The sequence below is a fragment of the Helicoverpa armigera genome, chromosome 12, assembly GCF_030705265.1.
Source record: "Helicoverpa armigera isolate CAAS_96S chromosome 12, ASM3070526v1, whole genome shotgun sequence".
Taxonomy (NCBI): Eukaryota; Metazoa; Arthropoda; class Insecta; order Lepidoptera; family Noctuidae; genus Helicoverpa; species Helicoverpa armigera.
The window spans coordinates 6,596,079-6,623,236 of record NC_087131.1 but is presented as its reverse complement, the minus strand read 5'-3'; the positions used below and the strand labels follow the sequence as shown (position 1 = coordinate 6,623,236).

Below are 27,158 nucleotides of genomic sequence, written 5' to 3'. Positions count from 1 at the left end.
TTTAAATTCAGATAGAAATTGCCGAAGTACTAAGCACGTTCCAAAAAAAAATAATGATTATGATCGTTTTTTGTTTCTCTTTTTTTCACAATTTGATTTGAAAATTACCCTTACTGCAGCTCAAGTTGCTCAAGTAGTGATGCTAAGACGTCAAGGGCGTACGCAGCGGAAGATGGTTGAAACTTTATGTGCACCGCGTACAAGTTAAAGATATGCATAGAAAATGTATGACCAGACTGGCCTTTACACAAGAAGATCAGAAAATGGGGTGTAAGGTGTTCGTCCTCGCACGACGACCGATTTATCGTACGTGTAATAATGAAAATCGGTTTCTCACTGCGTTAGAGATACGCCAGCCTTTGCAAACAGCAAGATAAGTCAATGTCCGTAAGTGCACAATAAGAAGAAGGATGGAGGAACGGGATCTGCGTGCTCGAAGACCAACTAGAGGCCCGGAACTTCTCCCGCACCATCGCATAGCCATACTTAGGTTTGCAAGAGAACATGCAAAATGGACGCATGACTAATAGAGTAAAATTTTATGGACCGATGAATGCAGAGTCGTCTTAAGAGCTCCAGGCGGCCGTAAACGTGAATGGAGAAAGAGCGGAGAATGGTTTCTTCCCACCACTACCGAGCAAAACTCGGTTTTCATAGTGGGTCCATCTTGGTTTGGCGAGGCAAAAGTTCAGAAGCCCGTACTGAATTATTGGTTGTCGAAAGTCGTCTGAAAACAGTGCGGTATATTGAAGAGATCCTTCAAAATCATGTTTTACCCTATCAGGGATTCATAGGAAGCGAAGAATTTCGTATAATGCAGGACAATGCTCGACCTCACGCAGCTCTTTGCGTAACCGATTACTTGTTCGATGTCGATATTCAAAAATTGGACTGGCCTGCAAGAAACCCAGCCATGAATCCTATAGAACATGTCTGGAACATGCTTAAAAGACAGGTCCAAGCAAGTCGTAACCCACCACGGACTCTTAGTGAATTGAAAACCGCGCTGGTACCTGCCTGGGAGGAGATCTCTCAGGTGGAGATAAAAAACATCATCCAGAGCATGCCAGATCGTATGCAGGTAGTCATCAGATCAAGAGGAAGAAACACCCATGATTAAAATTCGATAACTTTCTGTTTTGTTAAAATGTTGAATTTAAAAGTTTATGGTGATTATTGCGGTAAAGGACTCTGTTTTCTAACTGAATGAAAATTAATGAAAATCAATCAAAAAATGTATAAATAGAAAATATTGCGGTTACAAAACTAATAATGCTCAGAACGATATTAAACCAAAGTAAATGGCGAATCTAAAAACTTTACAAATTGGATCTCTCAAAGGAGTCAAAAGGAAGTTTTAATATTGTTTGTAGGAGCAACTCTAAATACCTGCAGCCATAAAGCCTGACATAATGATGTTACAATACCGCCAACATTTTAGCACGGGTTCAAAACACAACAAATGGTCCAAAACTTTGCTGACGCCCATCGCCAAAGTTCCACCATTACAAGAAAATATGCGTTCATCTATTAGAAAATATACCCCGGCCGCGATACCTTCAGTGGCATGTTTATATTCGTATCGCGTGAGTATGATACTCCCATGCCTTAACACAACAATAAAACTACAAACAAAAGCAAACCCTAATGAAATGTAAACAGATGTCAATTTCCAGCATTGATCACTTGACAGTGCCGCAGAGTTCCGGTAACCGTTATACCTGTCATAGGTTTGAAATACTGGTATTGCTGTTCCGTACTTTTTTGTGTATGTATAAATGGGTAATCAAGTGAGCATTTAGTTAAGGCACGTAATCGATACATTTCACATGGGCGTGAAACATAACTGTGCCTGCATCATTAGAGTGGTGAATTATTAAACGGCTCGTAAAATTACCTACAGATATTTCCTTGCACGAGGTAAGTTGGAATAGAAATATTTTCCTGATCATAAGTAACAAATCCCTGCAGGTATATTGATACAACAAAAAACGATCTATCAACATGATATGAATCAATAAAAAACAAATCAATTTTTTAAATGAAAACTTTATGGAACTATCAATCAAACGTAACCGAGGTTTTGTCGGATGTTAGAATACACAAGCCGATTTAACTATCGCGGAATTATAGGTTGCGGTCAGCTGAAAAAATAGAAAAATGTTGGAAACGTGGAAAGCTAGGCTCGCTCGTTCATTTTTATTGTGCTGCTTGCGTTTGGTATTTATTCAAATGAATATGCCAAAAGTTTTGCGATATTTATAAATGCTAGGCAATTCCAACTAACACTAGAATTTATTGAACAATTTACAAGTATTTCTGTTTCAAATGTAAAAAACAAAGCCACGTGAAGTGGGCGTGATTTGGTCGACATTATGGCCGAAAATATACTTTTACTATACCTGCAATAACAATCACAAGAATATAATCGGAAGAAAAACCCAAAGATAATTGAAAACGTTATAGAATAGTTCATTGATTACTTTTTTGCCAATATAACAGACAATGATTTAATCGATCAATTTCGGACATGACTTTGCAAATACATTGTCACAAGTGGCCAGCATAACTGATTGAATGATTTATGTAACTAAATTGCCTGTTTGTGTAGGCTAATCTCTAGAATAGTTTATTCTATCAATCAGCATATTTGTGACGGAACGCGTCACAATGAGGCTTATTATGGAAATTGGTGAAATACACAAATCAGATGCCTAAAATTATCATTAGTACCTAATGTTTTAACTAAATAATGACTATGAAAAGGAGCACGCTGCAAAATACGAGATGCAAACACAGAACCTTTTAAAAAATCGTATAGAAATGTAGACAAGCCTTTATTTACATCTGTAAAGATTCATGACTAAGCTAGATAATAGCGTCGATGTTACATTGCATCGAACAAAGCAGAAGTTTGAATTGAACAAATCAACATTTCCGAGTCTAAATATAATTATACTGTCTCAAAGTACCGGAAATTCATTTATAGAATTGATACATGCAACATACGGTACGTAAATACATATTTACACCGCGGATTCTCATTACACCTGTGTACTAAGTGATATGGGGTCATTGCACTCGAAGTTCAAAGCACGCCGTCAAAGTGTGCAACTCTCGTCTTTGATTCTAATAGTTTATATGTGTGAGTGTTTGATTGATAGTCTGTGTAGATGAGTCTATGAATGGATGTGTATTTGGATAACTTTCAAGTATTGTAATTAGGAAGATTTATTGCTAAGCTGCGGTATTAAATTGTGTACTAGAGCGGTGTACTCGTTGGCTTAATCTATATTGTGAAATGTCGTGATTACCAGGTCAATATAGTTTAAAATAGTTTATAATGAACTCTCGTAAATAATTGAAAATTCCATAAAGTTGGCTTCATTTACGCCTATGGATTACGGATGCCTAAGCCAGTGCGTTATTCTACCTAAAACCGATACAGTTTACTGTTTGAAAACCATTATGTTTCCAAAACCAGTGTTTCAATTAACGCCTCAAACGAAGTACCAAATCAATTATCAAAATCAAATTAATCCGAATCTGGGTCGTGTATACCAATAATTTGAATCAGGCATACATCTAAATATCCAATATTTTGTCCAAATAATAATGTTACATGCTATACTATGCTCAAAACGAGAGGTTATACCTAAGCCAACTTCAAATTATGTTCCTATGTCAAACAGGCAAAGAAGCTAAATGTACAAACTATTTTGCTAATAACGTACATAGGTTCATCTATAAATAAATAAACCTATGTATAGGTTTACATAGATACATAATGATGAACTCATAGTCATTGCAATGTCTTGTAGATTTATATTATTTATTCACTACTATAATAACGGAAAACATTAAGTTGGACGACAAATAACTAGAATATAAATAAAACATTAGACAAAAAACTCAATAAAATACGCGGTTAAATAAAAAAACAGATTCACCAACAATTTTATCTTTAATTAAAAGCCGCGGTGTCCATAAAGTCTTGTTATCTTATCATATCAACATCATAGCGCGCCGCCGATACTTTAATTGCATTATGTATGGAGTAAACCCACGGAATTATTGGTTTCCTTATCTTCGCGGAAGCAGTTAGTCACCTAAAAGGAAATACAGTTCCGTGAACTTGCTACTTAGGTAAGGTTTAACTGGTCGTGACTATCTTTGATATGAATGACATTATTAGTCACTTCTCTAATAGGTGTGTGGATCCCTTATCTGTGTTTCTTTTAAATAGATAGATAAAAAATATCAGTTCCTGAAAAAGTTGTAGGACAGTAAACAAATGAAGTGCGTTTACGGGAAAGTGACGAAGAGGAAGAATGGCTTAAACTTGTCAATCCAAGGGACGCAGGCAATACAATATTTTATGATTCTTGGTTGTTATAAATATTTCGTGAGTCTAATTTGATGATTAATGATTTGATGAGTAGTATTTTGTTAAACAAATGCGATAAGATAGCGGTGAAGTCAATGCCATATTTTGTAGGTTATTGACTACCGGGTGAATAGTCGTGATTCTTTCATAAAATGAGCTAATCAACTGTCTGCGACGGTATAATCTTACTATCACGATTGTGTTCCAAAGTTCATTGAACTTATTATACTCTAATTGAAAACGTTATTGTTTTTTGTGTTATATTTTTGTCTGCGAAAAGTCTAGCAATGATTTCTTTGTCTTGATTCAACTTTCCATAAGCCAGGTTTCTGTTTATTCATTCAAACATTGTGAAAGGAGATTGTGTATTTTATTTTCCTCGTCTGGGTCAGGATATATAAGCTTTAAAACTGAAATCAGATTGACTGGCCTTTGTAGCATGAGGTGAGGTCTGTTTCCGACATCGGGCTGTCAGAGATCCTATTAGTGAAATTGTACATACGAATACGATGTTTCGCTTTCTGATTACTTTCGAAAAGCAAATTGAAAGTGCATAAACTTTATCCTTGAAACCGTGATAGAAATGTTACACATGTTGTATGTAAGGGGAGAAAAATAATCAATTGTAAATCATGACAATGTAATTTAATACTAATTAAAATAACCATCAAATAATATTAATCTAGAGCAATTATTTTCCTAAAATCCGTATCCCATCAGCAAAAGTAACAAAACTTGAAATGGCTATTATCTTAGTCGGGCAGCGTTGCTCGTTACAAGTTCATCAAAGAACCCGTCGGTTGCTCGCAAACCTTGAGATAAGAAAACACATTCCTCATCGAGTATTCGAATTATCTCGACTGTGTTGACACAGTTGTGTTTCGGATGAGTGCCAGAAGCGATGGGAGCGAGCGGTAAGCTGGAGCGAACGGAGCAGTTTATTGTTTCTGCTTTTTAAGGCGGATTTAGCGCTCTTTTTCATTTATTTAAATTTTTATCCTCTGTCTGCATAAACAAAGATATACAATTGCATTATTCAATACGAAAATTAATTAAAAACTTTATTATGAAAAATAAAAAAAGCCGCTTAAATCGCTCTAAGTCGCTAACTTGAAATGAACAATCAAATGGAACCAGTAAGCCAGCATATCTGAGCTGTAGTATTTATATAGCGCTGATTTGGACCGACAATGCTGTGTAAACTAAGGGACGATAACCTACGACCGTATCGCCACCTATTTGTTAACTAATTATTGACGGACATGCATTGTTTGCAGCGTCTAGTTTTTGTACTGTTTGGTTTTGATTTTACTTAATGATTTGGATTTGTTTGTTAGGTATTTTTTTATAGTTTGTTTGTTTTGTTTAAGCGTTAAGTGTATGACGTGTAGCATATTCTCTTTTGTTTTAAATCCTGCTGCTGTTTAACCGCTTGTTTATCGCTAATTATAAAACAATAGAGAATCAATTCGGTCTGACATACAACTGGTACCTAAATGTCGTATATTTATTTATGCAATAGATCCATAAAAATAATAACTACCTCAAGCGTTACAATAAATCACATTTCTAAGATTTAATTTGATTCGTTTGGCACTAAGAGGTTTAATAAAAATACGCATAATAAAGTGTAGTGCCATTATTAATCGCATTAGGTAACAAATGCTTAATCTCGTATATAAATCTAAATAATGAGTCCCCGAGGCATGCAACACCTGAAAACATTTCATACGTAACGCGGCTCAACTTCTATAAACTGTTTATATTAAGAAGCACGCGATCGCAGCTTTTCAGATTTCACGGCTACATATTTTCTCGAAATCAAAATTATTTCTTTTAAAATTACGATTCTAGAAGCAAAATACATTATTTAAAAAAATGCACAGATACCTTTTATTTTTCCTTTACTGGTAACAAAAAATGAAAAAAATCTTTGTACTTAGGTAAGTATGTAAAAAAAAAATACGTATATATTTGTGTTGCATATCCGTTGAAAGTACTTAATAGTTATAAATACTGCTTATCATCTCAGGCAAGTCGTAAAATTCTTCAAGGGAAGGGTTACTGGTCTCAAAGATAAACGATGGGCAGGCAATGTGTGTAGTGCAATTTAATCAACAGCTCCAACTAACTGAACAAACAAAGTTATTTTCGTATTCCAAACGCTGTTTTAACGACAGTTTTAGATCTAATTAAGAGTTTCCCTAGTTTAACATTGTAAAAGTTATGTTTTGTTGATTTCTAGATTTTTATATGCGTAGAGGTTGTAGATTTCGTTACAGCCAAGTTCAGTTTTTTAATTTGAGTTTTTTTTTTGGCATTAAGGAATTAGTTCAAGTTTTCTCGCAAGTTAAGTAGTATTTTTATATCAGACGAATGCAGCATTGTGAATACAAGTGATCAACGAAAAATGAGTTGGATCCACCAGTTTTATGTGCTCGAAAGCACGCACGTTCATTAACGACAAGCCACCGGAACTCATCACGGTCAAATACATCTTAAACTTAAACTATTGACCCGAGAAAATGTGAGTAAGCTTATGTATCTTGACAAAACAAACAAAATAAACAAAAAAGAGATATCTACGTTTTATGAACGATAAACAAAAGATAGTTTAGAGCAAAAACACTACGAATACTACTACGATGCTTGTTTTGTCTAATTCTGATTAATGGTCATGGCAAATGGTAAACACCTAATTGAGAGTTATGAATGACACTCTATTTGTTAAATTCGTGTCAGCTCTAAGGTCAATTCAAACCACACCAACCAAGTTACGACTTACCGCTGTGGTTTGAATTAAAACATTTTTTCTTGTCTCTTTTATTACTTTTTTATAGTGTCGGTATAGATAACCGCAATTGTAATTAAGAGTGTGATCTGAGGTTTATCACTTCGCTTGGTTTTCAACGCAATAGAGTTTCATGTTACATAGGATGACACCAAACCGGATTACATTTTATACGTGTGAATTTATGTGAAGAAGTCGGCAGCTTAATCGTTCTCTCAAAGTAAAAAGATATCGTTTTACTTATTTAAGTTATTATGCCGTCACTGTTTCTTTAGTTACACTGCTTTTGCTTTCTACTTCGGTTACACATATAAGTTTTTGGAGCAATTTCATACAAATACCTACACAGCTCCTGCGTCTAAAATGAAATACCTTCCAGCCGGCTTTCCTTACATATTACGGACCCGAATCTCAACGAATTCGTTTTTGTTTTCCCATGAAAACAATTCGTCAAGAACGGCCCCACTTTCAGCATTCAAAGGAAAAATGGAAGTCCAAACAGGCGAGCAACGAGTTAGGCCGTAACAAAATTCCAACAAAGGGATGATTAACGATTTTTCCACCCCCAAAACTCATTCAAGCCGCGTCGATATTGAATCCGTTAGACGGCGTAAAAATGAAAGTTTTCCTCTTTTCTTTTCCAAACATGTGTGTTATACAGGCAGTGAAACTGGCATACAGAGACAGCGGTAATTTGACAAAAAGAGAACGGAAAATTGTAAGTAGCTAAGGTTCCGAATAAAATAGGCATACGGTTTTCATGTTTTTTACGAATGTCAAGACGGAATAAACAGTTGTGTTGTGTAAATACGGTTTCGAATAACCATTTCAAATTAAACTGACTTGAATTATTCTTTATTTGAATGGTTTCAAATTATACAAAAATAGAACAGAAGAAAAATGAACATTCAAAAAAACACAAAATTCGTGCAAACTTTCTTACTGTTAACTAATAGAACACATAAGTGCTATATTCTGAAGCCCCGTGTGTCCCTCACACAATTCGTACCCGGAGCGTGATGTAACTACTATAGCAGTTTTTCCCTTAGTTAGTTTTGAAGTTGTTCAAAATAAATGACTGCCATTTGAGCGAAGTGACAAGTAACTCAAAGTTTCTGTCGTTAGAAATTTTGTGGAAATATACTTATAACGAAGCGAGGTGTAGGATTTTTAATCGGTCTTTGTAGACAGTTTTTTCCTGACATTTTGTCGTATTTTTGGACATAATAACTATAATGATATATCTCATAAATAACATCTTTCAATAAATGTCCTATAATTGTATACCAACACATTTGGCTATAACATAATTTCAAAGCTTTCAAAGATAGATAGATAAAGATACAGACAGGAATAACCAATAACATCTGTAATCCTTTGTCAACATAATATTTCTCAAAAAAATAACATCCATCAGCTTTCGTATCCAACATTAGGTACACATTTACCCATTTTCCGTCTGTTAAAGAAATCTTTTTAGGTCTCAAGATACATTACTGTGCCCGAATTTCCTTCATTCGGTTCGTACGAGTAGGTGATTGATTAATCTACACACGAAGCTCGCTTATAAAAACAAAGGCGTCCTTCTTTTCTTTATATCCTTTGATTACATTGAGAGTTTGATCCGGCAGAAATTCAATAGACCGTGAGTTAAGTGGCTCATCTGTCCTCCTTGGTCACATGAGTTATCGGGTTGCAAATTAAAAGGAATACAAAAAGGAAAAATTGCTCACCATATTAAGTTTCGCGTAGGAATAATACAGCAGGTGTTCTTAATTCACCTGGCCAGCATGTGTTTTGAACACGTTAAGTTAATTAAGTGTATTTATAAATTGCTGAAATTTAAATTAGCGAAGTAAGCGCGCGCTCGGCTGCTAAATAACACTGATGTGGCCAGATTAAAAAAAGTACAAACTTGATTAAAGTTTTAATAAGACCTCGCAAATACCAGCTCACTAACACGTAAGTGTTAGATATACGTTCTAACCCTTTTAATTAAACAGCTTTACACGGCTTTACACCGCCGAGAAAAGCTGTTTAAAGATAATAAATATCAAAAAGAAAACTCAGGAATTTATTTGCGTCCGTATAATATTCCTGGAATTAATTATAATTATTCGAGATGAATGAGTTACGTAATAGAAAAGGGGAGATTAGTATTTAAGGCGATTATGCCAGACTGAGATTCATAATCTGATCGACGGATAACTAAGACGGTGCTTAATATTTGTAAACCGTTTTGTACCAGGTATTTTTTTATTTTAAATAAAATAAATCCGGTAAGATAAATTGGGCTTCACGAATGTTTATGTAGTTTTGAATATACCAACAACTTCGCTGTGTCTGGTATATTTCCCTAGTCGTAACTTCTAATTACTTGATATGTTTTCTTGCGTAAAGAGGCCTATCTGAGAGGGTTCCGATTAATTACTGACTAAAGAATGCAAAGGGTACAAAGTACTCTCTTTCTCCGTCTCTCTTCACACAAAATTGTTTAATTACACTACTAGCCTCACCCATCTCCGTGTTTCCCGACTATATAGCCGCTTGGTGTTGAAACTTTAAAATTATATTATTCACTTAAAAAAGCGTGACAACCTCCTATACCCCACAAAACGTAATAACGGAACAAAATTACTTCATGTAAGCCAAGTTTCCACACTGTAACTCATAAATAAGGGCAAAGCGCGGCTTCATAGCTATAAAACTGCTAATCGACACGCGCGTGCGTTGGTCCAGTTAATGATATAATTAAAAATCCCCATGCCAAGGTAGCGGTAAGTTCTCCGGGTTTAGTGGTGTGGCTTAGGCTTCGTAAACCGAACAAGTTGCCCCATTTGCTAATCTCCTAAGCCAAATAACGACGCGGCCCAAGTGATAAACTTTCATAGTAAAGTAAGCCGCGGGCGGCGCTCGTATTTCAGCCGTCACCTTTGTCTATACCCGCTTGTGGAAGATTTAATGCGGGTAATGTTATAAGTTACTGGCAAGGCATGATATTCATTTATGTTCTAAGCGGTAAGTTATGCTGTTCCAGAACTTTTGTTATGAGCGCCCTATTGGGTGTGTGGTAAATGTTATGATCTTATTTAGTTAAGGATTATTGTCCTTGAAAAATATCTATAGTGTATTTGTATATCAGAGTTTGATTGATTTTGGCGGTGACATAAATAGTTTTATCTATCTTAAATTTGTTGATGGCTTTGTGATATACGAATAACTTGAAATGATCCTCAGGTCTTGAAAACCATATCGCTGTCTTTCAGTTACTAATGTACATACTCTATTGTAGAGATATATAAAACACAGCAGCTTCAAAGAAACCATTCTTAAAAACCGCTGTCGCACATATCTCAGGGCAAGCACCCAACACGAGCTTGCCAGTACTCGCAGGTACGGCCACGAATAGCGCCGAGTAATGAGTTTTGTTGTTCCATAGTTACCGCTAGATTAAGGGACACTGGTAACGATATACGACCTTGCAAAGTAGCACCACTGATGGTAAATGATGGCATTCGTGGATGTTAAGCATACATACATAAGAGATTAAGCCGGAGCTCCTTAACGGGTTAAGAACGGTGGTTACTGCGGAACCGATAATGATACTAGTTTTTGCGCAGATGTAGTGTGTAAAATGGTGTTATAGTCGCGCCGTGGTGACAGGATGAGATCTTAACGCCTATGGCTTGCTTGAACAAGTAGGTTCGTGAGTTTTTCTTCAGCTTAATAAACCTGTCGTTTCGCTACGGTTATCTCGTTTCAATTTCAAATTAAATCAGGTACCGATATTAAATGTCCCTACAGTATCACCGTTCGCAATTTGGCTTCAAAACACTTGAGGGCCACCAATAATTTCTAGATGGATGGCATGAAACGAACAACCGCTGTCCCGACCGTTGTAGTTTTCCGATAAAATCATGTCCGCAAACAATTATGTGAACACCGGCCTGATTGGATCCCGAAGCGATCATATGGAGCGAGGAATGTTAATCGAGCCCTTGCTCGGGTCAACACTGGAAACACAACACGTTTAGGCAATGTTATACACGACCAGAGTTCCTTAATGCATAAAACATAAAGACTACAACAAATTGAATTAACATGAATGTATCTCTCAGAAAAGACATGGCTGTAATTTTATTAAGGGACGTTCGTTGTGGCGTGCGAAGGAATTGCTGATTAATTCTGGTTCCGTCTGTCATTAACGGTATAGATCGTTAAATCCTTATGTCTGAAGGGTGCTTATTCATCACGCGAATCATGTAAATCGGTACCCAGTATCGCTTATACAGAATGATGTCATAAATTCAAAGTTTTGCATTAAAAAAATCGTTTCAGTAAATTATGGCTTTTGTTATTTTATGTGTTTTTGATATTGCTGATAGTAATTTTAGATATTCAATAGTCCCCAAAATCCTTCGTCGAAATAATGCATTGATTTGAATACAACAGTGTACTCTTTCAGGGCTGTAGTCGTAAAATTAATCGTAAATGTTTAATTGCGTCTGCCTACCGAATTTATACTGCACGCGACATAATATTTAGTCAAGTTACAGCCGATTGTGGGCATGCAAAACAACGTTAAGCCGCATTTCTTAGTTATTCGGCGTATATATGTAACTTCAGCTTATACTTTGTATATAAAATCTTAACGGGTGTAATCGTTAAATTGAAAGTGTGCATATTTTTTCTTTCCGTATTCGGTCGGGGATATTTTTGGATTTAATTGTGGTAGCAATATTTCTTATGTGATTTTTATGGGGTTTAAGTCAAGTTTATGGGTATACGCATGTTGCCGCTTTGTATGAGGGAGATCAAGATTACAAAGCAAGTTATAGGTATTTTAAGAGGAAACAATAATAATATTGCAAGTGGTTCAAATATTTATGATAAAATAATGATCCCTTTACTATGTGACTGACTTAATCATGATATAAGATATCAAAACGAAAGATATAATGTTATACCTTAAAAATTACCACGCATAATACCATGCCGTAACTTAAACAAAAACACCACGCGAAAGATTTCCCAGCATTACCAGCATAATAAAGGTCATCACAGTTTCGGCTTCCACGTTCAACGTAAAGCAAAATTGCTCCGAAAAAAAATAAAACAAAATCAGCTTCCCTGTTTAATTTAGCGGGGTTGGCGACAAAAAACATTTGCTCTTGTTGCCTTTTTGTTGACCGAACGTAACAACAGGAATGCATTGTTCCCGTTACACTGTCCGGGTTGAGCTAGTTGTAAAAAAAGATATATTCCACCCCGACTCAGTTTATTGGCGGATGCGTCACTTTGGGGAAAGAGTGAAAGAATTTGGGCCAGTGATTCATCTTCGGTTTTTAATATTTGAGCGACTTTCCATGTCTCAGTATTTTGTTGACTTAACCCATTTTTACTTGAAATTTATCAGAATCTTGAATGTTCCGTTCGACAGATATTGCGGATATTGGCATTTTAAAAATATTATATTTGTCAATCTGTAAAGAATATCCGTCTTCCTAACTTTGCTATCAAGTTATACGTGTATAATTTAACTAAATTATGTAAACACGGACATAATAAAACTTTCCCCTACAGCGTTATTAAACAATTTACAAGTAATCTCCGAATTTAACAATAAAAAGTTGGGAATAACAACATTTCCTATTCCATTTTGGCCTTAATCAATTTCAAGCAAACTAAGTGAAAGTTTCAATTCGGATGCCATTAGGAACCCTTTTCCTTAAGATTGGTTGTTGAAAGCTTATAAAATGGTTGTTTTATTTCGAGTAAATTTTCTTTGTATACATTTTTCCCGATGCCTTATCGAAATATATGGATACCTATGTGGCAAAAGTAACTAATTCTCACATACATCTTTATCTTTATACTCCAATTTCACATGTCATTTCATTTCGTTATTACTATTCGAGAGGCACAACGTCTAGGTTTTATAAGTGTTGTTTAGAAGTCCTAAGTTGCTTAGAACCTTATGCTAATTGAAAACATGGAGTTGGTAGCACGCAACCCTAGCTTCCGCGGTACCTATCAGAAAGGAAAGCATTGTGCGTGTAATACAGGCTAGTGCTATGTAGACTAACTAGTAGAAATAAAGATTGTAGGTACCTATTGTTTCGGAGTAGTGTTTACTTCCAGACTTCACACGATAATAACCATTCATTGGAATAAAACATAGGTAATCTTGTGTCGATTGATTAGTGTTTGTGTTGGTTTGAGAGAGATTCTAAGAGGCAATCACTGTATCATAAATAAAGCAGTGAATGAAAATCATCCATAAAATATACATATAAAGATGGTTGAAAAGTGCTCCTGTATGAATCTAAAACATATGCGTACAAAACGGGTTCATGCTGTTCTCATTAGACGGTCGCTAAATAGTGAAAATTAGCAAGATAGCGGCAACTGCATGTTACACAAGTTTCTACTCATGAATACTATTTATATTTTCTGGTTCAATAATGAATAGTAAATGGGAAGCATCAGTGCCGCTCAAGGCACTCTCTGTTAAAAGGTTTTACGAGAGCATTATCATTATATGAAATAGAATATAGAACATTATATAGAACGGTATTCTGATACGGTCTGCCTCGTTGGTCTAGTGGTGTCCAAGCTCCACTATGAAGTTCGGGGGTCTCATCGATTTCAGGGTCCTGTTAATCGTTAGCAGCTCATAGTTTGGAAGGTAGTTAGGAAATGGCCATACAACCATGACAGTGAGAGAACATGATCTATCCGATCTTCTATTAAAGAGAATGGTGGCCGTCATTATTAGGCTATAACCAAATAAATATATAAACATTAGGTGTATGTATTTTCATTCTGTTGCCATTCTGTACCGTTCTTTAATGAGAGGTCCTAAGTCAATACCTGTGACACTAAGTATCACTTATAACTAAACCAATACGACGTATAAGAACTGAGGACCAGAGTTTCACCATTTCAATTTTCACAATTCACAATTTCTAGCCGATGAGTGTCCATACTGCCTATGTTCACCTAACTCATTATTAGAGGATATAAGGGCTTTTGACGATCGTCTAGACCTTTGGTCGACTGATTTTTGAGAGCCTAGTAGGTATTACCGCGGGATTATCGCTCAAGGATCGTAAAAAACGAAGCAAGAGTCCCGCCTGAGAGCACGTACGGATCAGCTATAGCCTATAAGGCTTTTTTATTAGAATAATATAAAATATTTTATTACTTTTGCGACCTCCTTTAAACCTTTATTTCCATGAATCGACATAGGAATTTAGTAGATAGAAATATAAAAAAAAATATATTTGTTTCGGTTCAAGAATTAACGCTTCTTACACAATCTTTGGTAAATCTTTGTCTTCCTTAAAACACCACAGGCCGAGTCATAAATATCGAAAGAGTCCACAATACAGCTTAATGTCTATATTTTTAATGTTCTCTATGACCTTCACCTCCATCATTAATAAAAAAACCTTATCTCCCGTTAATAAAATACACCTAACAAAAGAACTGTCCAGCAAAAAGGGACGTTTCACAGTTGTGTAATAAATTAAATGAATCACGAACACCTATGGTAGGTCCCGCTGTGCCGGTCGTCTTAGGCGCCTTACTTGATGGACATAAAAATGAAAAAAGAACTTGCGTATACGCACATGCATGGTCAACCCACGTCGAGCTATTAAATGAGACGGTTTATCGCCCCATTCACGGCACAAACATGAAATCTGATCACCTTAACCTTTTGAAGTAAATCTAATAGTTCATGGTGTACTATTAGGTATATTAAGTTACGTGAGCAAAATTAGATTTGAAGCTCACATATTGCCTGGATGGAGGTTCTGTGTAATTAGATATAGCGCCAGATTGGAGGGAACGTCGTAAACTTTTCGATGTCAGGAATTTTATTCGTGTTTCATATTTTTAGTGGGGACATATTTTTGTCGTGATGACCTATTTAGTTTTACAAGCTTTTTATTAGATAAGGTTACAAACTGCTGAAGCAATTTTTTGAGCTATAAAAAGTTATATAAGATTATTTAAAAAAATACTTGATTTATAATAATAATAGAAAAAGCGATAATTTCAGACAAAAATTAAAAATGAAACAGGGAAGCTGCAATGTTTTGGGTAACCTATCATTATTAACCAATTTCGTTCGGAAACCAAATTTGTGTCCAGTGGTCTGAACCGATCACGAGTTAATACGAAAATAATAGCATTCGACATTCGCTCATTATAGACGGAAACGTAATTGGTATCCTTATTTTATATTTAACGAAATTAGGGCAGGTAGGTCCGCTGTAACTTGCAGTAAACATTCAAGTTTTGAGACGCACGATCTGATATTTCCGACCAATTGTAATTTAATTAAGCCTAATTAAAGACACGAGATTCGGACATAAATTCTCATTTCTTCCTTATTTGTTAATACAGTATGAAAAAGACTGAAGTTACTTGAAATAAAATTATGAGACATGGGAAACGTCATTCAGAAAGGTTTTGGTTTCAAAGGTTATTGTTATATTCGTACAGAACTGTAAAGGTCATAGTGTTTGTAGAGCAATGTTTGGCAGAGAGGGAACTAAAGCCGGTGGTATTAGGCATAGACTGCGGGACACGGTTCGGAGTAGAGAATTCGTGTTTCTACCTATATTTGTTTCAAATATCAGGTTAAGAATAGTGTTGATGTTTTTTGGCCATTTATTTGTCAATTTAATACTGATACGTTGAAGTTAAATTATAATAGGAGTTATTATTATTTTATTTTTTAAAGCCGTCGCATTCTATTTTTTTACATCAGAAAACTTTCATGATTTACGTTATTTAAACTGTAGATATTTTTACTGGCGAGAGATCAAAATCCTAAAAAAGTAGTTAATTTAAAATAATACCGTTCTTGGTAGTGCCTACGTCTAAAAATACATAGTGAAAATCTTGTTGGCACACATTTACTAATTGGCTTTAGAGTGTAAATACCAAACAGTCGTGTAATCCTTTTCAATGCGTAGGTGTTTCGTATATTATGGCTGTTTAGTGAGGCATTGAACCATCAAATCTCATTTGGAAGAGTGCTAATTCTAAATAATATGTAACAGGACTTTTACTGTATGTTTGTTTTTGGTTAGATATATGAAACATATTGCAACCACATTTTTTTTTCTATTATATCCTTTGAAGATAATAACAATCACATATAGCTAAAGACTTTGTTGATCTGCTTACACTTGCTAATTGATTGAAAATCTTTTAGTGTTTTCACCTAATTCACGAGGAAGGCCTTAGGCGACTTTATATTTGTATGTGCAAAGTAATTTTCACGGGACGCGGGTGAAACCGTACGCTGAAACTAGTGTTATAAACATTCATTTCACACGTTATGAAATAGCCTAGTACTTCTCTGAATACCTACGTTTATGACGTCACTAAAGACTAACTAATGACAAATGCTTGGAGGTGTAATAAAAGTGAACTTCTAAGAAAGCAAGCCTATATTAGTTTACTGTTTAACACGAAGTTAACAATAACACCGCGCTGATAATATTGTTTCTTTCTCAGTAAAACTATCAGCAGTTAGATAACTATCAGCAATTTTGAAATACATTGTTCGTTTATCGTTGAGCAATTTTAAATTTTTAGTGATAGTAAAACTATTTTTATGATTATTGGACGGAAATGGTAACAGGTTTTTTTCGTGTTTACGATCGCTGCTGTTTTGTTTGTATGACGTAGTAGAACTTATCCAGAAACAGCTGTGATGATTTTATGTAATATTCTTTCAGAATTTACCTTTTGCAAAGAACTTTAAAAGTTTTGTAATTTGAAGTTTTAAGTCACTACTAAATTAGTATCTTGTGGTGTGAAATGAATGTGTGTTCCATGACGTTTTAAATATTTCATTAACCTGTTGGCCAGTAATTGCGGGATATATACTTTCTTTAAAGAAAGATCCACGCGGCTTTCACATAATGAAACCTTTTTATGGTTTTAAAAGAGGTTGGCATACAATGGCGAAAAAAAGCATTTCACCTCAACATATTGTCGACGCATATTTTTCATTAGCTTCGCGGTGTTGTTTGTTTTCTAATGATTTTGATTTTCAAGAAAGAAGGATTTTGTTTTGATGTTGTCACGTTTGAGAAGATAAGCATATTTTGAAGTAAAGTTAAAACATTCTGGCATGCACTATCACCTAGTTGTTTCCTAGGTACCTGAATTCCATCATTAGGAGAAGAATCCTATTAGTGTTTTAAGCGGATTGATCTAAATTGAGTACTGTGTACGAACAGTGGCGAACGTGGCTATCTGTTTATTTAATCTGAAGGCAAATGATTGACTGACTGGCAGATAGACTAACAGCCTATCAACAGTTTACCATTGTGCTGTTATGAATTTAGTGTTGAATATTGTTTTAGAGGTAATTGCTCGTACCCGTTACTAAGGTACCTTTAATTGTAGGTAATACATGAAACTATGCTGGTTTAGGTTATAATTTTTTCCCTAAACTCCGATATGTTATAACTATGCATTTTTAAGTTTCAGCTCGTTTTAATTGAATGATACATATGTATAAGAGACAGAGACTAGTAAAATGTAGATATATCTAGGAGTGTCTCTGTGCATTAGGTATATGAAAAATGATGAATTGTAGAGATAGGGTACCAATACAAAGTATTGAGAACTTTTCAGAATCAATAATACAAACCGATATCTATGAATATTCTTGTTTGTGACAAGCCAATGTTTGATCGATGCCCGCTCAAACCGTTAAAATTTAAAGCTAACACCAAAGTGTGAAACGGTGTGCAAATGAAAAATTCCACAACGTTTATTTCGCTATTGTAACCAATTTGTGACGCTCCCCGAAGCACGTTATTCCGAATTTTTCCTTTTTTTGTGGGATACAATTCCTTTTTAGTTGCGATTTATACAGCAGTTCATCAAAGCATATGATTTGGCGAAAATAGGAGCGGGTTGTTTTGTGATCTTTTCTTTTGAAACTAAACATCGTATGAATGAATGAACTACATGTATCGTAAAAGGCAATCATATCTCTAATATTCAGCTCCATATAGTGAATAGAAATAATAATAATCAAGCTTAACCAATTAACTGAACTTGTTTTAAATTATACAAACTAACAAACTCAATACGAGAAAGCCACCTAAGAAGCCAAAACAAAGAGTAACAGTTTATTTTGAAGCTCACCTTCTCGGAAGGCCCTTGTATGTTTGATTAAGAACTCTTATAAATAAATCTTCTACGAGACAGGTTGTAGCCGGAAATATATCGTGGATTGGTTTACTGTTTTAGAGCCTTTCTTTGAAATTTTTATACTTAAATATACGTAGAACTTTAATGTGAAGTAAAGTAAACTAATGTATGAAGGTATTATACCTAAGTACTTATGTATTCACTGAAAGTAATTTTTTGTCTTAATGACAGATCCATGAAAGCATATTTTCAGCAGGCTCTACCGACTGGCATTTTCACTGTGTGTTAATTTATTCTTATCACTGAATCAAGTGTAAAATTATATAGACTAGCTAATATTCGGACGTTTGGAAATATTGGGCTATGATCTAAAATACACAATAAATTAAAACAGGAGAATTAAAAGAATTTTCTTTATACCTACTTATAAGATTTTTATATAAGCACTAGAAAAGTTATATAAACAATGCTACCAAGTATTTGATGTCAAGTTGTCAGAGTAACAGCTACTGCCTACGCTATCGTTTAATAATAATAAATCTTTGATACTTGACCGTGTACCTTTGAAGAGAAATACAAACCAATTCTAAGAAACTCTAAAGTACTCACTTATATGAAAGTTAGAAAGCAATTTATGACGTACCTATCTTCAACCTACATTAACCCGAATATGAAATTATGATTATATTGTTATTAACAATAAAAATGTTTACTGAAAGCTTTACTTGGTTGGCATGAAAACACATACATACATACGTCAGTTTTTGATTCACCAAGCATACCACTCCTACACCATATTCACGATGCTTTGAGATCAGTACAAAACTCGTAAATACATTATATGTGCGATGTATGTACTGCGATAACGAGAACATGAAAGGCGCGAGCCTAGATTTACCATCTATCTACTAAATAAACTGTAGCAATAGCACGCAGACAGACAATACCGCACATAAACTTAATCAAGATAGAAACAACTCCTTAGTTATCAAACTGAGCGTAATGAACAGCTAACAAAGCCAGACTTGACAAAATATAAATCTAATTCCGACAACTATAGATTGTGTAAACTTCGTTGGCCTTACAATTACCGATGCTAATCTCCCTGGTGAGCTGAAGAGCAAATCTCCAAGTTTGCCGACTTTGGGCTTGCAGTCTGTGGGCATAGCAAACATCTGAAGCGTCAAGCAAACTCGCTCAGATCGCCTTACACCTGCCGAACTTCAATTGTTGATATTTCTCAACTCAGGAATTTGTATTCGGTCGCTTACATTGATAAAGTGTTAAAAGTTACGAGGTAAAATTTCGTTTATCTCCAATATTAAAGCGATACTGCTTTTTTTGTTATGATAAAAAGTTTTACGTCTTCGTTGATTATATCATAAAGTTATAGACAAAGGTAAAAATGTCTAACTTATACATTTTCATAAGTTATTTTTTTCGAGCAAACTTTTTACGTTTATACATCAGTAAAGATTACAATTTCTAACTCTAAAAATCTTATTTATTAACCATATTTACAAAGCAATTTCACTGCATATGATTAAAATTACCAAGGCATACATAAGCCCCACGCGACGGAGGAATATCAAGGAGCCGGGGCACCGCGTGACTCCGCACACATTCATTGTAACAAAGCGGCGACACAGGTAGAAAAACCCGCTCGAGCTAATTTTAAACCTCGTCTCAAAAGCAAACATCTCTTTGTATAGAAGCACAATTTTAATTAAAACAAATATTACTTAACAAAAAACAACGTGCGAACAAATGACCGAACACGATAAATAACGGAAATCGTATGTGGTAACCGAAAGACATCTAATTATTTGGACAAACAACGGCTTACAAATCTTGTATGATTAACAAAAGCTATACAAATAAAACTTTGAAGAATGGAAACGAATGCTTTCATTTACTGCCTTGTGTAAACAATATGGACTAGCCCACGCACTGTAAATGGGCAGATAGAAATGTGACTAACGTTGCGTCCGATTGAATTCGTTTATAAACATCTATTTGACCTTTTTGGTCCTCTTTCCATTAACATACATAAACTAATTCTTATGAGAACCATCGAAGCATTCATTAATTTACTTTTTTCTACTGACTATCTGTTTACTGAACCATTTTAGCGTATTCAATAGATAGTAGCTTTTCCTTTCGTGTTAAAGCGAAGTCTAATCGTGAGACATTATTTTTTACGACCAATAAAAATACGTGTGGTATTTTAAACCGTTTTGTATCAGTGAGACAGTGACTCAGAAGTGGACAAACATAAAAGGAACCGATTTTAATGCTGCTGATAACAGAAATAAAGCTGTCGATTTAGACATTTCAATCGTAGATTATTCTTTAAATATGGAATTCATGCTTTTGTAGTAAAAACGCTAATGGCTTTTACATATTTTTTATAATACGAATATCCATCCATGTTTTACTATTATTATTTAATCGTCAAATTAATGCGAACATAACTTTAAAATATGGGCACTTTTGCGTTAAACTTGCTAATAAAATATTTAATGGTAATTATCGCAATACGTTTGAATTGCAGGCTAATAAAATACCGGCATGTATCATTTAAGAATGGAATCGAATCCATTAAGAGGCGTTAATGTCGATATAATCCGTAACATCCGCACCTCGCCACCCCTCGATTAAAATTAGCAACGTAAAGGAGGATGTGGATCATAATGGGCTCACAAAGATACTACGAAAGATCGGTATTTGTAATAGATACGGTTAGGAGAGGATTAACTCTGACACTGGATCGTTAACGACTGGTTAAATGGATAGCTTGTTTATTGGCTTCTGAGGATGCCTTTTATTTGTGCGATAGGCATGTAGAGTTCAAGGTTTTTTTTTTGTTTTAAATAGATCAATTATTTAAAACTGAAAAGAGAGAAAAAATATATGTTTTAACACGTACATCGTACCAAAGTTAACTTTTACTCACACAAGGTTGTAAGTAAGCCTATCAATTACAGAACACAATTCAACGCAAGCTGTTACACGTAGCAACCCCAACTTTGACAATAACGGTGATCTCACAGCGGATGTAGCAGGCACAATGCACGACAACAGCACACAAATATTAGCCATTAATCGGAACTACGATATGGATACCCAGCAAATTTCGTCAGAAGCTTTTGTGCACAGTTCCGGCGGTAATCGCTTTACAAAGCGCCTCTAGACAAAAAATCACAACCAATTCTATTGTTACCGGGTAAAATTGTGAGGAATGCTCCCAGGTAGATATGGGGGTGGATCGATCACAATGCGCCATGGTGATAATTAATCCAAAGCATGTTACTGTGACAGGACGTTTCGTTAATAGCGACATTGATACAAATTACGATATTAATGACATTAGCGTCATAGCTTTTGGAATTGCCGGCGAAAATGGGGAGTAAATTGTATTCAATTATTTATGGTTGGTTTTATTTATATTCTTTTAGAAAATAAATTTTCATGTCTTATAGGATTTAAAACCATCGTCATTAAGTCATTTAAAGTAAATATTGACTGTAATGTTGCTACTTCAAACTTATACATACCTGCGGGTTCGAGTTTGTAATGCCAGTGGCATTCTTAGATTATTTTTTGCTGGCGATCCAATGCGCGCCTGTTCGACGTCGGGTCTTGGCGCACTTGAGACCGAACAGGTTTCATTCAACATGGAGGCCAAAAACCGGTAAAAAATCATCACAGGTAATTACAGTAGGCTCGTCGCTTTACAATTTGATATAGAAAATATTGAAATACTAAATGACTACGTAAAAAAAATAATCCTAATATTATTCTAAACCATTTGCAATTATTATTACAGAAAAGGAATGCATTTTGGTTTTGAAATATTTTCGTTCTATAGGTACTTGGTGGTGTCCATTGTGGCGTGCCATTTCCAACCACTTGTTAGCGAAATTATTAGAAACAATGCATTGTAAGCCAAGTTGGAAACAAAGAAATTCTGTAAGCAGTAAAAAGTAAGGAATACGTGGAAAGCTTTATGGATTTTGTGTTGGGTTTGTACCAACTAGGGAAGTAATATTGAAAATTGATTGTTATGCTGAACTAAACTGCGAGCCAGGTTTGTACTTGTTAAACATGACTTATGTTCCTTTGATCATAAATGAAATTGTGTTCTATTCGAAAATATTGTCTACACAAGCCGAATAAAATGCAAATAAGACTAAAGTAATCAGTTTTATCAAATCGGAGCATGTTTACGTTGATACGAAAAAATCAATGAACGATAAGGATACCGTGCACGTCAAGTTGCTAACAAATGCTGGATATAATTTACACAACGTAGAGGTGTGCCCTCCGAGAAACGTTCCACCCTCTTAATCACTACCCACTGGAATAATTAATAACCCTTCAATTAAAATATCAACTAAGCGCTTCCGCCCATGTGATAAAGATAACATTAACTTGTGAAAATAAACTTCTATACAATAACATGTTATTAGCTTCTCATAATGACCCATTAAACGTTACTTTATTTTAATCGTTTTTATGATGCCTGCTTGTTTGTCGTTGTTTTATTGCTCATAGGCTGTGAACTTCTTAGTTTATTAGTATCTGTTTGTCTTTTGTGTTATTTTAATATTTTAGTAGAGTCAATGAAAAAACTGGTCTGTTGTCTAATTTAGAAGATTCATTTAGTGAGTCAGACGAATTATTACCAGGCTGCCAGGGAGGGCTACATTCTTCAAAAAACGATCGAACGGTTATCGACTCACGAAATGCACAACTCAAAACTTTAAGTTGCATCAGATATTTATATGGGAATGAGATCTTTGTTTCTTGTCAGAACAAGCCGTATTACTAATTAACGCCTTAGGGAGCTAAAACAGGTTTCGCGATTTATCGTAAAACCCAATTTAGAGCCGGCAGGCACGCGATTACAATCTTCTCACGACAGGAAGGCGCGCAAACTCCTCATCTCGAGGGAAATCACGCACGCAACAAACTTTATGGCAACACGTCCCGAGGAGCGATTCGCTCGGGGCGGTCGAAGACGGGCCGCACCACACACAGACTAATTCAAAAGAAATAACAAGACGCAGGCAGTGTCTCTACGCGGTCGACTCGTAGTAAACATTATACTAGCTCTGTATTCACGTCTCACTCCAGACACATTTAACATTTATACATTCAGAGATATCCTCTCACTTTCACAAGTCACGGGTCATAACCGCGAGAAGCACTGCCCACGATTTAGGGCTAATGAACACTGACCGTGGTTGAATATGGCTGCAGGCTCAGACGTATCCCGTCCTGAGCGAGACGTTCGCGAAGCAAACGTTTCAGTTGCATCCGAGGTATCTTCACTAACTCTGCTTTCCCTTCCTCATACTCGTCAACATATTTCGCCGGTTCCACTGCTGCTGTCGCCTGCTCTTTCCTTGCTTCTTCTTCACATCTACAAGAGTCCCGAGCGGCGGCTGCCTCCTCCAAAGTAAAATAAACAGCCGCCGCTCCTTCCTCTCTCAAAGATCTGACTGAATGAAGCAATCGCTGACGATGAGCAGGGTTCAGGACGCCAATAGCATCCAAGTCTGGTTCTCCTACTTGTTTGCATATTTCTAAGTCATCATATCCGTTATCAATAAAACTTTCCGCGTATTGGCCCAAGTGGAGCGATCGCAACCACTCGACGACGATGTTGCCGCTCGCAGACGAGGCCATGTCGCGTCAAAATACTGTGAGCATTACAAGGCGTGCTCGCGGCGCGGTGGTCGGCGAAAACTGGCGACCACGCTCCCCTTTGCCCCCCTCTCCCCTCTATAAGCCGCGGTCGCCGCCCCTAGTACTTGGTGCTTTTGCTTTTTGACATTTTGTAGCTTAATCGTTTCGTTTCATAGAGAGGTGCGCGTCGCACCACGTGATATTCCGAATTATTTTTTCAAATACCAGTTAGACGTTATCTGCTGTTATCACAAGCATTGGTATTAAATGAACTCTTAGCATATTTAATGATATCTAATATTATTTGTTTACGTAACTAAACGTCTCGGATTAGTTAGAAAAAATAGGGTCACAAAGTCAATATAATATGGAACAGCGGGTGGTCGCCTGTGTCGAATGATATATGTGTAGTTTTATTTATTAATCTCTGAGGCGCCTCTAGTTTGTGAATTGAACTACATTTAATTTGATTCTGCCCTCATTTTGTATTCAAATGAAACTATTAATAACATTTTTTGTTATTGCGTCTACCTGTTAAGTATTATAGTTTTTTAGAGTATCACAATTTAGTAACTAGGTAGATATAATATAAATAAAAACAAATGACAAACCAATCCAACAAGCATATCATTTTACTAGTTTGAGCAGACATAATAAATCAAAACCATGGATTACACACACACTTACCCCATACATAAATCCCGTAAGAACTCCCCACCTATCTGTTTACTGTTTACTTAATAAAGCCAATTAACCACAAACGGGGAAATAGCACAAAGTTTACTTTTGCCAAAGCTGTTATTCATTAAACTACTTGACCTGTTTTATCTCATTTCGGAAGCTGCAACTAAATGAGCGAACTTGCTTTATATAAGTTTGCATAAAGCCGGCGATGCGGGCTGAGGATAGTTCCTTATTTTGTTTATTGTCCAGACTCTATAAATATTTCGTTAATGTACTAGTTCAGTATAGCGTTTAAAAGTTAGTGTCACAGAGTTTTTGAGAAACTAAGTAGATAAGAATATAATTGTAACTTTTATTAAGAAGGTGAAAATTTTAAAATGCCAGTTCAACTACATTAGAGCTAATAGAAATACCAATTAAGTAAATGTAAAATGAAATAAATAATACTTCTAAATAAAACGAGAGCTCTGTAGCTGTTAATAAATAATATTCCATATTTATCCATGTATATGATACTTTACATTTAAACACCGTTCGAGTCTAGACGCTCATTAAAAAGGTTTGAATATTTAGTCAATATCTACATACATATTTGCGCTCACAATATTCTGATGAAATATTGCATTTATAAATACAGGAAGTAGATTGGCTGTCTGATATCCGCAGCAATTAGGAATTATAGAATATTTATTTACGATCTCATATTATACTCGTGTAGGGTGCTTTCATCATTTCTATTATTAATACATATGATTCTCTTTTACGTAAATCCTGAATACAACATACTATAAAGCGTAAATAAATTAAATACCTATATACCTGTTAATTACTTTACTTAATTATACTTACTTACTTCTATCTACTCAGGAGAGGTTAATAAGTCTCAAAAACCTTTTAAAGCACGTAAGTGCCTAAGTAGATTATCCCAATCATGCATAGGATTCTTTTTTATTTTAAACAAACTAAGTAAATAAAAAATATATTTTTGTGTGAAAAATTGAAGACGTAGGTGCTTTTATGAAATATCTGAACAAAGCTCTGAAGTCCACACAGACACAGAAACAGAAGTTGATTTTCAATAAATAATTTAATGAAGGCTTAAACTAAGTCAGAACTATTCAAAACTATCTTCACTTGGCTCTCATAAGTATTTAGAGGTTCATTTATAGTTTGCGGAAAACAGTAATACTTGTCCCAGTTCTATTGTTTGAAGTAACTCAACAGTGCGGCTACATAGAATGTCAAGATTAACCACGACTGACGCGACAAGACCATAGTAATTTTGTGCCAACTTTGTGACGAATGTTACCGTGAAATGTGGCTAAGTCTGCTCTCAGACTTTTATGAGGTGGTACATTTTAGTTCCTTCAAATATTAATAAACAATCACTCTCTATGTGCAAAACTTGTGTCTTCTCATACACTACTTGAAAACTTGACTCGTTTGGCGTATTTGGAACAATCACTGAACAAAGTCGCTTTCATCTAACGTGAGAAAATAGGTTAGGCTTATAAACCGTCAATCAAAATACTTAAACATATTTAAAACGAAAAAAACTAGCACGTTCAAGAAAATAGATAACTATTAAAATCACGAAAACGAAAAGATTTTTTATACAGATAAAATGAAAATTAATAACTTAGCTGGCTTATCGTGATATTCGCTAACTCAGCAGATAAACTAGATTATTCCAACCTAGTTTTCCGCGCGCGCACGCTTGCAGATACTGAAATAATAGAAGAGATTTGAACGATAAATTAAAGTTTTAGGAATTAAAATTTAAAATATAGAATAGTGATAATTAAGGACACAATAAATTAGATAAAAACAATTTAACTCTCTTGCGAAAATAAATAAAAAAATCATTCAATTAAGTCAACCTACTTAAATTTTTAGTAAACTAAAACCTCTTATCACAATTAGCATTATTTATTTAATTTGTAGTCAGACACCAGTAATACAAATGAACCAAAGTTACTACTAACGCCATCTCATGGAGAACTTGAAGAATAGTAAGCGCAATTAAACTCCGAGATGTAACTTAACATTCTCGCAGGCGCAACACTACGACAAGATAAAAACTGCCTTTAATCTATAGTACTTCACTAATAAATCATAACTTGAAGTTACTTTTAAAATAATGAATATTTTTTTATAAATTTTTGTTATAACTTAACAGACACCTACAGATAGATTTCTAATGCGGTAACTTGAATGCTTCAGAAAATTAAACTTTATATTATCTAGGTATACCAAAGGATTATTTAAATCAAAGAAAAACATTTTCCTCAACTACATTTTCTATGAAGCTTCAGTTAATTAATAGAATGTCCCTTCCAGTAACAATTGAACTGTTATGATTTAGCAGGAATGAAGTGGTCCATGAAATTATGTCAGAATCTGCACTTC

General features: G+C 35.1%; 1 protein-coding gene across 6 annotated transcripts in view; it reads right to left on the bottom strand.

Annotated features, from left to right (window-relative positions):
• The window catches only part of LOC110373607 (uncharacterized), a 103,381-nt gene extending 79,238 nt beyond the window's left edge, over nucleotides 1-24,143 (bottom strand). For all 6 annotated transcript variants that reach the window (XM_021330926.3, XM_021330940.3, XM_021330965.3 and 3 more), the window contains exon 1: nucleotides 23,616-24,143. In XM_021330926.3, the coding sequence (XP_021186601.2) occupies nucleotides 23,616-24,065 (450 nt within the window). In that variant the 5' untranslated portion in view covers nucleotides 24,066-24,143. The remainder of the gene's footprint in view (nucleotides 1-23,615) is intronic.
• Between the last annotated feature and the right edge of the window lie 3,015 nt (nucleotides 24,144-27,158).